The sequence below is a fragment of the Hoplias malabaricus genome, chromosome X2, assembly GCF_029633855.1.
Source record: "Hoplias malabaricus isolate fHopMal1 chromosome X2, fHopMal1.hap1, whole genome shotgun sequence".
In the NCBI taxonomy this organism is placed as follows: Eukaryota; Metazoa; Chordata; class Actinopteri; order Characiformes; family Erythrinidae; genus Hoplias; species Hoplias malabaricus.
The window spans coordinates 50,503,748-50,519,636 of record NC_089819.1 but is presented as its reverse complement, the minus strand read 5'-3'; the positions used below and the strand labels follow the sequence as shown (position 1 = coordinate 50,519,636).

Here is a 15,889-nt window from a genome sequence, read left to right as displayed (position 1 = left end):
ACAGATAATGAATGAATTAATGAATGAATTCAGGACCTAGTCCAAAATACTGCAGTGTGTAAACTGATATAAAGTATTTATGAAACACGACTAACATATAGATGCGTAGGAGTAAAAGTAAAAGTAAAAGTAGAAAATAATGATACCCACTAGATCATTTCTCCAGAAGAGTGTGACCTTCCAGTTCACCGTTGGTGGAGTCTGACAGTTCTGTCTGATTCTGTTGCTATTGGCAGGGATGAAGAACGGCAGATAGTTCTCTAATGTACTATTGATTACTCTGTTTTGTAACTGTTATAAATTTAGCCCTCAGAAGTGAGCCTTCTCAAAGTGAGTGCCTGAAATGTTTTGGGTCTATCTGGCCAAAATCTATATTCACTAGATCCGCTTGGGAATAACTTGTCAATTATCTCTGGTGAGTATGGCAGGAGACCAGTGACCTCATACAATTTCCTTCATCAAAGTTCCCAATTCATATAAACGTATGTCAGAAAATGAAGAGTTTCTTGACAAGATTTTGCTTGGTTGAAGACACCTGAAATGAAATAAAGAAACAAAGGAATCCACAGTATGGCAGACAGTTTTGGGTTTAGCTTAATAAGTTGGAAAGTATTTGAGTAATATTAAATGAAAACTGAACTGGTGTCATGAACTGGTTTCGCGCAGCTGTCTGAAACACCAGAGAACTCGTTTCTTGCACAAGATAATGAAATCAGGTTTCATATCACCATTAGTGTCATTGGTCTTATACTGTTTAAATTGCGTGTCTTATCTTTGGCTCTAATCGCAGACTATTTAGCCTGAGTTAAACTTTGACTAATGCAGGACAGGGGTTGAGGGACCAACCAAAGAACGTTAGGGTTATTGCTCGGGACGCCTGCCAAAACGTTGAAGGGGAAATAGCCTGAGAATTGGGATGTTTAAAGTGTCTAGGTCAATATTAGCATTTGTTTTGTTAGCTTATGCTTCAAAACTTGGGAAGATCAAACTGTGAGGAGGACAACTCATATTTCAGCTCTGTTTTTTAAAGACCGGGAGTAAGACTTCCACTAAGGCTTTTCAGACATTCCTCTGCAGATGACTGGGATTTAATAGACTCCATTTCTTTTCTTCATTGTTCTGTGTACTTCTTATAGACTGCACATTTTGTCATCATTACCTCATATACTACGCACTCAGTGCAAATACAATGAGTTCTTTTCTGCTGGGATTTGGCGATGTCATTTCCTTGATAATATTTGAACAATACAGTATTTTAGTCAGCATCAGAAATAACGAGTGACAAAGGGTCAAAACACCAGCAGGTATCTACTCATTAAACATGTTCTATGAAATCATGGCTATTAAGGCATTCTCTGTAGTTATAGCCTATACCCCTTTGGAAAGGCTTCAGTGCTCAGGTACTGTTGATGATTAGTTGTTGATCACAGATGAGACTCTAAATCCTTGTTACCACTGGTGGATATGGGAAGGATATCTGACACATTTAATACCTCTTAAAAAGCCGCAGTTTGAATAGTGACCATTCATTCGTTCACTGTCTGTAACCACTTATCCAGTTCAGGGTCACGGTGGGTCCAGAGCCTATAGATTCACTGGGCACAAGGCAGGAGCACACCTTGAAAGGGGGTTACACAAACTCACACCTATAGACACTTTTGAGTAGGCAATCCACCAACCAATGTATGTTTTGGAGGAAACAGGAGCATCTGGAGAACACCCACATGAACACAGGGAGAAACAAACCAAACTCCTCACAGACAGTCACCTGAAGCAGGGTTCGAACCCACAAAGCCAGAACCCTGGAGCAGTGTGACTGCGATACTACCGGTTGTGCCCCATTGCTTCCCACTAAATAATAATGAAATGAAATAATCTGAGAGGTTTAGCTTAAATGGTACGATTGGAAAAGCACATGCATCTTGCTGTAAGTCCAAGTATTCAGAAATATATTTGTATGACGCTCATCAAATACGTGGGTGGATAATTTTGTATAGTAAATAAAATGGCTGTATATATCATGTAGAGATATAACATACCAAGAGTCAAATACCAATCACTCATGCTTTTGCCGTCTAAAATCACTGACACCATTGTGGATATACAACAATGGGATTACATATTTATTGATTAGAAATGTTTTAACATTTGTCCCCATGCCAAGGGGAAGACAACAGCCATGAGACCTTTCATTAGCATCTCTTGTGGAGGCATTTTTCAGGACCATGGACAGCACGTAAGTTGTTTTCTGAGGAATGAGGAGGGAAATGCCAAACGGGCAACAACACAGTTTAAACAAGGTGTGGGAGAAGGGAACACTCTGTTATTTTAATATAGCACAATTATTGGGAGTTACAAGCTATCCGGAACATTTTTTGCCTACTAAATCAGTCATCTTTTTACAAGCAGTTTTTACTGGAAAATACATCCAGTTCCCATTTTGGAGTGTTCATTATGTTTTGTGTGATCATGAAAGTCATAGACATAGAAGTGTGAAGCATGTGTAAAAATGGGGCACAGCATTGGGTTTCACAATCTCTACTGTTCCCCACTTCTCAGTCAAAATTGTGAAGAGAAAAAAAACATATTCAGTGCATTAGCACTTTAATTTGGAGATCACTGTAAGATAAAATAACTCAGTATAAGTCAGAAAACCATAGGATAAAATGAGTCCTTATGATATTGTGCTGCATCTTTCACAGAAGGCACACACTTCAGATTTGTTCCTCCTTCTAATCAAAGTCTCTCCATTCACAGCACTAGAGGTTAGAGGTTAAATAACAAAGAACAACGACAACAAAGAACAAATAAGAAAGATAACCAAACAAAAATACCAAACTAGCATTTCCGCTCCACACAACAGAATGCTAGTTGTCTAGCGATGAAAATAAGAGCATCTAAAAGATAGGATCAGAATGAATGATGTAGAGAAACTTTTAGCCCTCTTAAAGTGCTCATCTTGATTAAGAACCCAGCCAAATGTAAAAAAAAAAGTAAATGCACCAGAATATAGAGTACATACTATGGCTTGTGCTAATGGCAGAGAGCCTAGGGAAACATAACAGAGAGGAAGGATATTTGCGTCTTGGCCAGGCTTTCTCTTTAATTGTTTTTTTAATAACAATTTTCTACCTTTTTCCATGTGTCCTGAACCAATGTTCCCCTGTTACAGCTGTATTTATTAAAGATAGTTTTTATGGAGTACAACCACAATTCCAATAAAAGTGGGATGTTGTGTAAAACATAAGTAAAAACAGAATACGATGATTTGCAAATCCTTTTCAACCTATATTCAATTGAATACACTACAAATACAAGATTATTCATTCATTTTGAATTTGAGGCCTGCAACACGTTACAAAAGAGTTGTGACAGGGGCAACAAAAAACACCTGTTTGGAACATTCCACAGGTGAACAGGTTAACTGGAAACAGGTGAGTTCATGCAGGAAGCGGCACTGCATTAAAAGCCGACATCTTTCTGTAACGGATATTACCCCATGGGCTCAGGAACACTTCAGAAAACCATTGTCAGGGAACACGGTTCGTCGCTCCATCTAGTGCAAGTTAAAACTCTAACATGCAAAGCGAAAGCCATATACCAACAACACAAGCTCATCTGAGATGGACTGACATAAAGTGGAAAAGTGTCCTGTGGTCTGACGAGTCCATATTTCACATTGTTTTTGGAAATCATAGAGGCTGTGTCCTCTGGGTCAAAGGTCTGGATTGTTATCAGTGTGAAGTTCAAAAGCCAGCATCTCTGATGTTATGGGGATTTGTTAGTGCCCATGGCATGGGTAAGTTGCACATCTATGAAGGCATCATTAATGCTGAAAAGTACATACAGGTTTTGGAGCAACATATGCTGCCATCCAAGCAACGTCTTTTTTCAGGGACATCCCTGCTTATTCCAGCAAGACAATGCCAAGCCACATTCTGCATGTATTATTACAGCGTGGCTTCGTAGTATAAAAGTGCGGGTACTAGACTGGCCTGCCTGCAGTCCAGACCTGGCTCGCATTGAAAATGTGTGGAGCATTATGAAAAAGCACAAAATACGACAATGGAGACGCCGGGCTGTTAAGCTTCTGAAATTGTACATCAAGCAAGAATGGGAAAGATTTCCACCTACAACCTTCAACAATTAGTGTCCTCTGTTCCCAAACGCTTACTCAGTGTTGTTAAAAGGAAGGGTGCTATAACACAGTGGTAAACCTTCCCCTGTCTCAACTTTTTTGGAACGTGTTGTAGGCCTCAAATTCTAAATGAGTGAATATTTGGGGAAAAAAAACAACAAATAAACAATAAAGTTTATCAGTTTGAACATTAAATGTCTTTGTAGTGTATTCAATTGAACATAGGTTGAAAAGGATTTGCAAATCATTCTGTTTTTATTTATGTTTTACACAATGTACCAACTTTATTAGAATTGGGGTTGTACAAGGGTACATTTTAAAATGTCTGCATTGTCAGATTATTCAAATAAATTAATGCAATAAGTCCATTTTAGGTGATCTTACTAAACACAAAAATGTTAAGGACAATATGGCTACAGCTCCACCACTTCCAGCACTATTACTACTTTTTTAGAATTTTTTTAAAAATTGTATGCACTTAAAATATATATATTTATATGATATGTAGTCCCAAGTATTAGAGTTTAACACCCTTGGGGAAGAGACTTTTAATTTCTTTTTATATACCAGCTGGGATTGCCAAATTTTGGGTGCAGGTGGAGTAGTGTGCATGTATTTGGCTTATGTCACTCTTGTTAAAGCCTGCTGTTGGGTACTGTTTTCTAGTAAAGTAATTTACAAGATTGTTCTCATGAAAAAGTCCAGCATTTATTTTGAAATTAACCCAATCTTCTGTGTCTTTATCCCTTCATGTGTACAACAAAGACCTGCAGATATAGCTAATTGCTAGTTAGCTAGCTACCTTCTGTTACTAGGTCATATTTCCTTTAAAAAATGGGTCAGAAGTAGCCTTTCCTTTGTTTGCACTCCCCATCATAGAAAACAAATAATGAATGAATGTAATAAATTAAGACAAATATTTGTATAAATCTTACCTCTGTCCACCGCAACTCTGCCGCTTTCTTCTGATGAGTACTGCTGACCATGCTGACACACGGAATTATGGAAGATATAAGGGAGTGAAGGACACAGACATTGTAAAATATTGAGGACTGAACGACTTTTACTTATTGAGGAGGGTATAAATGAAACAACTGGAAGTAGAATGTATCATGGAAGATGCAACTGCATTTTATTTATTTCTATTAAAGCAGAAATTAGAAACCAAATCCAGTTCATTTCCAGGGAACCCACCCTTGCAGAGAGCTGGTGAATAAGAATCACAACCTGTTAAACAAGCAAACATGATATGGTGCTTACCTACTTACATGCTTTCACTTATATAGCCTAGTGTGTTTCTAGACACATTCTTAGGAACACAGTTAACCATTCCAAACATGGCATTTGGTTTTCCAGGTCAGTCATTATCCTGGATTACTACACAGTTCACAGAGTTATACCACAAAGCAGAACTTGAGGGTTAGCTTAAGCCTAACGCGTGAGTCGTCCAATTGAAAAAAACCTGTCCCTCTCCTACTACTGTTTAAGCTCGACTTCAAGAGAGATTCAGATTTGTGGAAAACCTTTGAGATCCAAATAAACTAGAGCAGTGGTCCTGCACATTTTGCTCCAAAAAAGTGAGAACACATATCTTCACTCTAATAATCCACTTATATTTCAGCTCATGAATTTAACACGTTGCTTGAAAAATAAAACACAAAATGCAGTGTGTGCAACGTTATGGCTTATTATATATTTTACATTTGCTTGTTCCCCAGTATAAAATATTGAACCTCCCAGAGTTAATCTAGCAACATTTTCACAGCCTCACAGGCTGTTTTTATAAATCTCAATCTTCTTAGCTCTCACACACTTTTCGTACTGAAAAGCAACAATGACAGCATGCCTCGCGACCTGCTTGAGTAGCTGGCCCTGTCACAACAAGTGTCCTGCTGCAGAAACGCATGTGCTAAAGCAAATTTGGCCATTTGCGTAATAGGGTTATGCAAGCTGCTGACAGGGGTAAATAAACCTGCCCTGGTGTAGTAATAAAGAGATCTATGTCTCAGCCTGACAATGGCCTTCATTATGGAATCTGGCACCCCCTCTAGGGTGTATTCCTGCCCTGTGCCAAACGATTCCGGGTAGGCTCCGGACCCACTGCGACCCTGCACTGGATAAGCGCTTACAGACACTGACCTGTAAAAGGCAGAACAGAGCCTCTGTCATTACAGCTCTGGGATCAGCATTTCAGAAATGGAAAACCCCTCCCCTCCCCTTGATTTCAGGAGGGTGCAGTGAAAATGAAATACACTCTGCAATTGGAGGGGGAGCCCAGAAACATAATTAACAAATCAGCTGTTCTCAGATTGCTGAGATAATTACACTCATGTTTACCTGAAAGAGAACTAAGAACAAGAATCTCCATCACTCTATTTGGACTATCACTTCTTTTCTCTACTGTAGTTTCACTTAAGGAATTATGGGAGAATCAGCATAATGAGTCATCAATGTGCCCATTTTGAGCAATGGACTGTCCCTCCAGTTGTACCCTATTGTTCCCATAGCTGAAATGTCACAGGAGACACACATTTTCTTCTTTAGCTTTGTACTGGAGCCACAGGTAGCTAGTTAGCAGTAGTACCTCATAGCTGCCAAGTTAGCATTGTGCAAGCTACATACCTAAATCGTTATGCATTTGCCTCCAGCCGTGTTTGGCTGTTAAGTTATTTCAGATATTTCCATGTGGGCTTTGGCACTGTATGACATACCCTTATCTATAAAAAAAACTCAAAACCGATAAAACTCATGTTTTATGAGGACTACTACTACTGCCCATAGACAACAAATATTGCCAGGGCCTGCTTTCATAGAACTTCAAATAAAACAAAAGCCTGACACACACTGTCAATCACTCTGCAATCCATACTTCATGACATTTTCTGTTCATAAACACGTTTTCTGAGTGGAATCACAAAGTGAACTGGATCGCAGAGAAATAGTACAGTGATGCTAACAGACAACATCTTGTCACGACCCATCACCAGATGGTGAGGAGTGCTGATCCAATCTTTCTGACTAATACTCCTCACTACATTCCTGCACAAGCCTTATTCATGATCTCATCAAACATTTGTGCATGTGCTTTAAGGGTGTAAAGTAATATTTTTGTTCTATATTATTGTAATATTCACTTATACACTATGAATATGTGCAGTATACAAATGCACACACACACACAAACACACACACACATGAAATTCAATGGTTTTTCTTTGTTTCTTTGTTTTCAATCAGCCTGAGGTCGTCACCTGGAATGGTTTTCAGTGAACAACTGTGGCCTCGTCAAGGGTTAATTTGCGACCATAACTTGTGTTGTGCAGAGGTAGGGGCTGGTACACAGTTCTACACAGTTCTATACATATTCCACCAATGACTAATAAGACTGTACAGAATTGTAACATGTTTGATAATTGATATTAAAATTGTTGGCATTTTCCCTAATGCCTTTGTTGAATGGGCTATGATTCAGGCTTTACCTGATCCAACAGGTTTAAATAACCTCAGGAAAACTAATGAAGGTATGTCTTTCATTTTGTCATCAGCCTTCGTTCCTCTCTAAATGCATCCTTTCCGTTGCTATAGTGGTAAGTAGCTACACTGGGGAGTTGTTTATCAGTGGTACTTTTTGTTGTTTGTAACTACTGCAAAATATGTAAAATATAGCCATCATTATCGTTAAACCATAATGTGCATATTATTTCAAGCCATTACTTGTTGGCTTGTGAGCATGTTTTTAGTCCCAGCCCACATATCGGGTGACAGATATCTTTCTCAGTGGGGCATCAGTAGTTGCGGTCGTCGCTTCTCACAATAGAGTGACTAACAGTTACAGTGTGTCAGTGTGAATCTGTACTTCAGGGCTTGGATTGTTCTTCTTTAACTCTTTCCTGATCAGAAGTGGCATCATTTCAAGTGCAGAAAAGCCAAAGAACAGTAGATCTGAGGTCAGTCAGAATGACTTGTCTCCAGTCAGGAGCTTGGCCTTATGCCACTGAACAGATCCAAGAAGTCACTTCAGACTCGCGAACAGAAGCTATAAAGCAGTTACTTTAATCATTTTCCTAATGTAAACAGGAACATACGTCAACGCCACAGAACAACTTGCGGGCAAGAAGGAAGCAAAGCCGATGAAAGGCGATGCCAACAACAATCTGCAATGAGAGATGCTTCTAACTAAGAAAGACACCCTTGTTTGTCTGTTCCTTTCATCCAGTGCCTTCAGGTATCATTCTGGGGTTTTTTCTTTAGTTTTTTTTTTTTTCCCCACAATGCTGACAGTTCCTAAAGCCTCAGAAATCGGCCTGTCCTTAAATCACATCAAAACATCTCCAAGTCTTATATAAACACCCAGGAGTCAAGAACACAGATAAATTAATATCTGGCATTGGGACTTTTCAAGTATTCATAAGGTATGAAGACAACCAGTGAGTGCAGGTTTGGGCCCGTAGAATTGCCAGAGCCAGGAGGGGTGGGGTAAAACAAGGTAAAGTGGAAATGAACAGGCCACTTTATATTTGTAAACCATTATAACTTAGAGGATAAGCTTTTCTGCATGTTCATTATCCCGTTCACTACAGCTACATACAATTTATATCCACTGATTGCCTCAAATATAGCGATTAACTGATCAATTTCTTGCATGGGCAGGAGTAACAAACATCCACAAGGCACACCGCTAATATGAAGGCTGCATGCCTCTGAGTTGACCTATTGACCCTTTGTTAAAAGTAGTCTGTAAAAGATGAACGGCAACTGTTCTCCATCATTTACCCTTCCCCTGGGGGAAGCCAGGTCCATGCCTGTTTGAAATGATCAGCATTGCAGCGACAAAAATGCACAAAACATCTGCTGCCATCTAAACAACGTCTTTTTCAGGGACATCTCTGCTTATTCCAGCAAGACAATGCTAAGCCACATTACTACAACGTGGCTTCGTAGTAATACATACAGGTACATAAAAGTACATACAGGTTTTGGAGCAACATATGCTGCCATCCAAGCAACGTCTTTTTCAGGGACATCCCTGCTTATTCCAGCAAAACAATGCCAAGCCACATTCATGTATGCACATATTACTACAGCGTGGCTTCGTAGTAAAAGAGTGTGGGTACTAGACTGGCCTGCCTGCAGTCCAGACCTGGCTCAAATTGAAAATGTGTGGAGCATTATGAAAAAGCACAAAATATGACAACGGAGACCCGGGACTGTTGAGCATATGAAGTTGTGCATCAAGCAAGAATGGAAAACAATTCCACCTACAAAGCTTCAACAATTAGTGTCCTCAGTTCCCAAACACTTACTGAGTGTTGCTAAAAGGAAAGGTGATGTAACACAGTGGTACAGTGGACACAAAACATCACAATGCCTATGCATCGTATTATGCACAGCAATTTTGGACCTCTTTTAAAAAAAAAAGACCAAGACACTTGTAAGATTCCATTGACTTTACTTACAAAAGAGAAGACTTTTTGGTACAAAGCATCTACATACATAAGCAGTACAAACAAAACAATAGTGTAACACAAATCTGCCAGTTATGGATGTGTGCTATCATTGGGATCATTTTTCATATGCTTATATCAAAATAAATAATGCCTTTATACAGTGCCATTATTATATTTGAACCAAGGAAAATGCTTGGCGGCTCATTTTTGCAAGAAAACTGCTCAAACAGACTACTCATAAAGGTCAATGACATGGTGTCCCTGGAGACTACTTATACATATTCAAGTATTTCATTTCAAGCAAAAGCACTGTAATACTACTGTTGTACATTGAAGATATGCAAGAAGACGTTATTGCTGTTCCTGCTGAAATGATTGTTCCTTTTTTGTACTGAATGCATGCGGCAAAGGCAGGGAATAATTGATACAATGAAAAAAATAGATTTAGACTGGAATGTTATGGTACATGTATGTGGCATCTTAAAACTGCTCTCGTTCAAAGTCCAAAACTCGACTCGGTCACAAATGTCATTATCAATGGTACGTATTCCTTGATGTCTTCCTCCTATTTTGAAGCTATCTCATGTGACAGCCCTTCTCTTCACCTTCATTCTCCATGGCCCACATGTTGGAGCACAGCTTAAGTTTAGCTCATTCCTCAATCAAGCTACTCTTACATTGTTTTGTTCATGTTTTCTTTTCCTAAAACGGAAAGTTAAACAAGATGACAAGAGTAAATTGCTTTCAGTCTCTTCTTTGAGTCCATTCCCAAAGGTAGCACCATAAAATTATCATATAGAGCAGTTTGTAGAAAAACAAATAGTGCCAATATCATTGTCCGTGGCATTGTGCAACCTGCCGATGTTTTTTTTTTTCTTCATTATTGCACCGCAAGTGGGGGCTGGCTGAAAAGGTGCATATAAAGAAATCTAATTTTGATTTTAAAAAATGTTCCCTATAGTGTAAGCTTTGAATCACAGGTGCAAACGAGACATAGTCAAGTCTTTGTCTCGGAGTTGGATTTTGTGGAATGAAGAATTGCATACTTGACTCTTCAGTATCAGTTCTGTACGTCCACTCGTTTGTAAGTCATTCATCTCTCCAGTCGCCTGATCCATCGTTCTCACATTCAGCTCTATCATCTCTTCTGTTGGGTTTGGTGGGTGATAACACAGAATGTCCACATCTGGATGCTTGATGGCAGGGTTCATGAAGAATGCCTCTGGGGACCAATTCCAGGGCTTATAATCCCTTTCATTTTTCTGAAGTCTAGGCCTTACTGATCAGTTGTGGCTGACGTGGCTGTGAGAGCGTGGCAGCATTGGTGGGTGTCTGTTGGGCACGGTCATCAGAGGCTGATGTAGGTCAGTTTCCTCCTGGGCTTGGACATTCTCGGCCTGCCACCTGAACTGTCGCGCACGGAGGATGTTAGGGAGCCCTCTCCTCAGCCTTTGAGCCTTCTGTTGCCACACCTCGTATTTGGAGAACCTCACATTAATAGATTTCTTTGGGTTTTCCTGAAAAATTAAACAGATTTATAGATTTAGTGAACATTGTGTATACATGGTCTTCAGACTGGTGCTGTGGCCAACTGGAGGGTCATTTATCCGATACAAAATAGTTGGACTGGTTTAAAAGCCACTGTTCAATAACAAGCTACAACCAGAAAATCCATCTCGTTCTTCAGCTTACTTTCATCTGTTATAATTTCCTTCGATCTCCATCTCTTAGTCTTGATCTAGACCATTCTAAGACCATTTTCTAGAACATTTCAGCAAGCTCACGTCATTTTAATTGTCCTTCACTTTTTTCAGCCTTAATCACTCCTCCAAACCACTTAAGCTTTCATGGGTCAACAGAATCATGCTCTTACTCATGGAGTAGCTTTAGCTCAAATGTGGCATGTAGCATTTAGCGATGCTAGTGTTTTGACCCATGTCTCAAACATAAGCTGCTTTTTGTTCTGTCCCAACAGGCACCAGTACAGCCAACACATTCCAGTTATTACTGACTATAATGGACCAACAACAATCTCTGAAAATCTGCAAGAATAGCTCTCCTGTGTCTGGGGCACACTGACCTGAAGGTGCACTAAGTGCGTGACTCCGCACGCCCACTCAGTGTGAATGTACTGTTCTGAAGCGTAGCTCGATTGTTTTGCTGTTGAGTTATTTGTTTTTGTTGTTTTGAAATTCAGGGCCTGGCCAGCTGGCCTACAGTCTTGCCAGCGCTTAACATATTTTCATGCCAAGACCACATGGCATAACCACTCACCAGTGTGGCACGGCACTTGTTTTGGTGCTTTGAATAATGACATCATTCCAAATGCTATCCAATAGACTGGCATTGTGTTACCACGGCCATGTGTTTGTTGAGCTGTCTGTCTCTATGCTGTCAGAACACCATCTTTGAAATGCTCAAACATTGTTGGTTTCTGTTGTTTTATACAGTTCTCAGTTGTTTTTTAGCTGGAGTACTTGCTTAGTATAGATCACTTCATATTGTTGTTGTTGTAGCAAAACCATGCATCCCCAGAACAGTACATTTACAGGAAAATGAAAAATAATTCAATATAATTTATAGGAAATATTTTTCTAAGTATTTTGGGATAGTTTTAATTATGCAAAATAAATTATAATAACAACTGTAGTGTTTTGTTGTGACAGTGAAAATACTGTATGTCCTATTCTCCTGTACTTGTTTAATGTTGTAATGAAATCACAGTGACAGGCAGGGGATCAGAGGGCGAGAAGCTACAGTTCTCACCTTGTGAAGAGTTTGTAACACTGGGATGACCTGCGGTGAATTTGTAGAGAGATCTCGCTGTGACTTAGCCGGCTTCGCACAATACTGCTGCAGCAAACTCAGATCACAGCTCCGAAAGCAGCATTCCTCCACTATCCCTTTGTGAGGTCGGCGGCTGTTTGATCTGTAGGGCCGGCCTGAGGGAAGAGAGAGAGAGGGGAAGAGCGTCAACACTGGGGTGCCCCTGGACTACACACACTCAGCTAAATTCACCTTCTAACCTCTCTGACTGTCACTGAGATTATTTATAGCGGAAAGAAAATGCAAAAACCAAAAACACCTTTTTTTGCTACTGAATATTATTTTTCTCAGTAGTAGTATTAGTAGAGATACTTGAAATAAAAATATTCTTACATTTTAAAAACCTCTTTAAAATGTCCACAGAGAGAGAGAGGGAAAGAGAGCGAGAACATTTCTGGATGTGTAACTAGCTAAGCTAAACGGATCTTTTAACCTTGCCCTTTGCCTGCTGAACAGAGATAAAAGCAAAAGAACAACAGGAGAAGCACAAGAGGGGGAAGTCCATCGTCAATTCATAGAAATGAGAGCAAGAGAGAGAGAGAGAGAGAGAGAGAGAGAGAGAGAGAGAGGTGGGGGGTAGTGGTTAATGGGTGGAAGCTAATCTGATTAGAACTTTGGTGCCAAACGCCATCAAACAACCCAAAACAAACTGAGGAAAACTCTTGCTCCATAAAACATGTCATAGGATCAGAGTGAGTGAGAGAGGGGGGGGGGGGGGATCAATAATAAACCTTGAAATACTATTTATTATAGTAAGCGCATTTCTATCAGCATTCTCCTAGAATTTTGATAAAGAGGGACCCAGGTAAATGGAAGATGTTTACACTACACTGTGCTGCTAAATACTATGAAATAAGAACCCAGACAAATAAGATCACATGGAAAGACACACAAGATTTGTTTTTTTCCAAATGAACCATAAACATCTACTCTCTAAAACATTTCTGAATGCATATTTACTAAAACTAGCTCTCCACAACTTAGGCACAGGCTCAGTCTAAAGTGCAATGCTGTAAATGACTATAATTTCATGCCCACTGATTTTTATCTCTACCTTTCCCAAGGAATGTAGAAAAATCCTCAAATCAAGCCGTTAGCCTACACTTTACAGTGCCCTTGTAGGCACTTGTTTTAAAATGCAGTAGCCTGTGGGTTAATGCTGTGGAAAACATTGCTTTGTGTGTGGAATGTCCAGTCCCCCATTCAGCACGCAACGCTGCTAACACTTACTGAAATAAAAGCCACTTTCTTCACACACGAACTGCAGAGTGTCCACCAGTTCTCCTCCACACAGCGTCTCCGCAGAGGCTGGTGACGAACTCAGTGCCACTGCCACCGCAAAGAGCCAAACACAGCTCCATGAAGGCATCTGCGAAAAGAAGAGCAAGCCAGAACAGGGTTTTGAGGGTCAGAATGTGGTTCACTGCTGTGGAGAAGCTGAACTTGGTGCACTGAAGATCTGTCGTTCACCAAGCATACAGTAACATGCACAACTGATGATGCAGGAAAGGCATTTATCTTTATCCAGTATCGTTCATTAAGTGTTGTCAGACTGCAGTAGGGCATTTGATCTGTTTTGTAATCATTTTTATCACAGTGAAGAACTATATCTTTACTATATAAAGACAACTAAGTGACTACAAGCTTTATTTAGAGAATATAGGTAGGTGCCAAACTTGTTAAGGCAGTTTTTGAAGGTGGCACCTTTACTGGTGCCTCTATATCAGTTTCTGCTTTGTTATTTCAGCTTCAGTCAATCATGTACGTTTTTCTGTATGCACTATGACACTATGTAGGTGCCATGCATCTGAAATACTTGAAAAACTACTGCAAAGTGGTTAACATTACAGACAACACAATTGTTGAGTTTTTTTATATATATATATATATATATATATATATATATATATATATATATATACATATATATATATACATATATACAAGAAAACAAGCAAATTCACATACAATCGGAGAGTTCAAACTTTTGCTTACAACTGCGTAAACAACTAGAACGACCGGAGAGGACAAAGCGACCGCTGCATGCACATTTTTGGCTCGCATAATTAGAATAAATTAAAAGCTAAGCCAATGAAACCACTGCACCCAAGCACGCGGTGTGTATCTACGAAATGCATGCTCTCTTCTTTTCAGCAAACATTGTTTATTAAACCTGTAAATCTCGTACTGTACGAGCAGTTCACGCGCGCGGCGTGCAATATATCACCGAGTGTAGCAAACTATCTTCAAGCAGCAATGCACAACTTAACTAATGCACGGGAATGCTATTGAAATGATATATAAACGGTCTACTACTCAGTCAGTATCATTAGTTAAAGGCAATGCAGGGTCACGGAAACGAGCCCTTAATTAATCACGCGTGCGAGACGAGCGATGCACCGCGGAACTTGAGGGACGTGTATCTCACTGGAGTGATGCACCCCTGGGGTAAGGCGCTGCGGTGTCAATACGTGCAGGGTAGACTTCTATCGTTCATTCAATGCCGTACAAGATGACAAACAAACAGAAGTAACGGCACGTGCACGATCATTTCAACGCGTCGTTGAACTTACGCTGAAATGTAAGAAACATTGGTGCTTCAATAAAGCAAACTAAATACTCGCACGTTTGGTTAGTGTCGTCAAAAAAGATGCAAAACACGAAGGAAATGACGACATGACACGAATCAGCTAACTTTTCACGTTGTTTCTATGATTCGTTAAAGTCTATCAGTGGAGCCACCACATCAAAGCCCCCACCAAACTAAAGAGTGCGCGCGGCCGATCTCGGTTACCGTTGCTTTCTGCTTGTTGATCCTCCTGCACGCGCTGCAGAGCGAGAGCTGGGCTCGGGGCTGTTCCTCCATCGCTGGTTCAGTAAGTGAAGAGAGTGAGAGTAACTCCGGGACTGCAGCGCTTTAAGGCTGGGCTTAGTCTCCGCGCTGCTGCTGCATTTGAATGAAGGTGGGATGGAGCTGTAGCGCTGGTAATGATGGTGACGATGATGATGCTGAGGGCTGTCTCAGAGTTCAGAGGACAGTCAGGGGGACTGAAAGAAGAGAGGCACTTTTATACGCCCACCCCCCACACTCATCGCACTGGCCGAGGGTTTGCACCCCCCACCACCGCGCATGTCTTTGTGTGTGTGTGTTTGTGAGAGAAAGAGAGAGAGAGAGAGAGAGAGAGAGAGAGAGAGAGTTGGCTTTGGGAAAAACTTTTCAATCCAGCTGTCAGATTTTCCTAGTATGCGCTCTGAACAGAACAGGGCTTCACATGATTATACTCCACTCTAACTGTACTTTACTTTTACTGCCTTGAAGCCACCCCATCATAAAACAGTGCTGTGAAAAGGAAGAGAACCCCCCCTCCCCCATCCACCCCTTTTTTTTTAAATACATGTTACTTCTTCTTTCACAGAAGATATTAGAAGATACTCAGAACAAGTCCCCAGAAAATATGGAATTGGAAAAAGCAGTGAA

General features: G+C 40.2%; 1 protein-coding gene across 1 annotated transcript; it reads right to left on the bottom strand.

Moving 5' to 3' along the window:
- Window positions 1–9,581: 9,581 nt before the first annotated feature.
- Window positions 9,582–15,440, bottom strand: LOC136676280 (insulin-like growth factor II). The gene is made up of 4 exons (XM_066653151.1): window positions 15,206–15,440; window positions 13,642–13,780; window positions 12,352–12,527; window positions 9,582–11,102 (listed from the first exon to the last, which is right to left on the bottom strand). The coding sequence occupies exons 1-4, from the start codon at window positions 15,275–15,277 to the stop codon at window positions 10,869–10,871; spliced, it is 621 nt and encodes a 206-aa protein (XP_066509248.1). The 5' UTR covers window positions 15,278–15,440; the 3' UTR covers window positions 9,582–10,868.
- Between the last annotated feature and the right edge of the window lie 449 nt (window positions 15,441–15,889).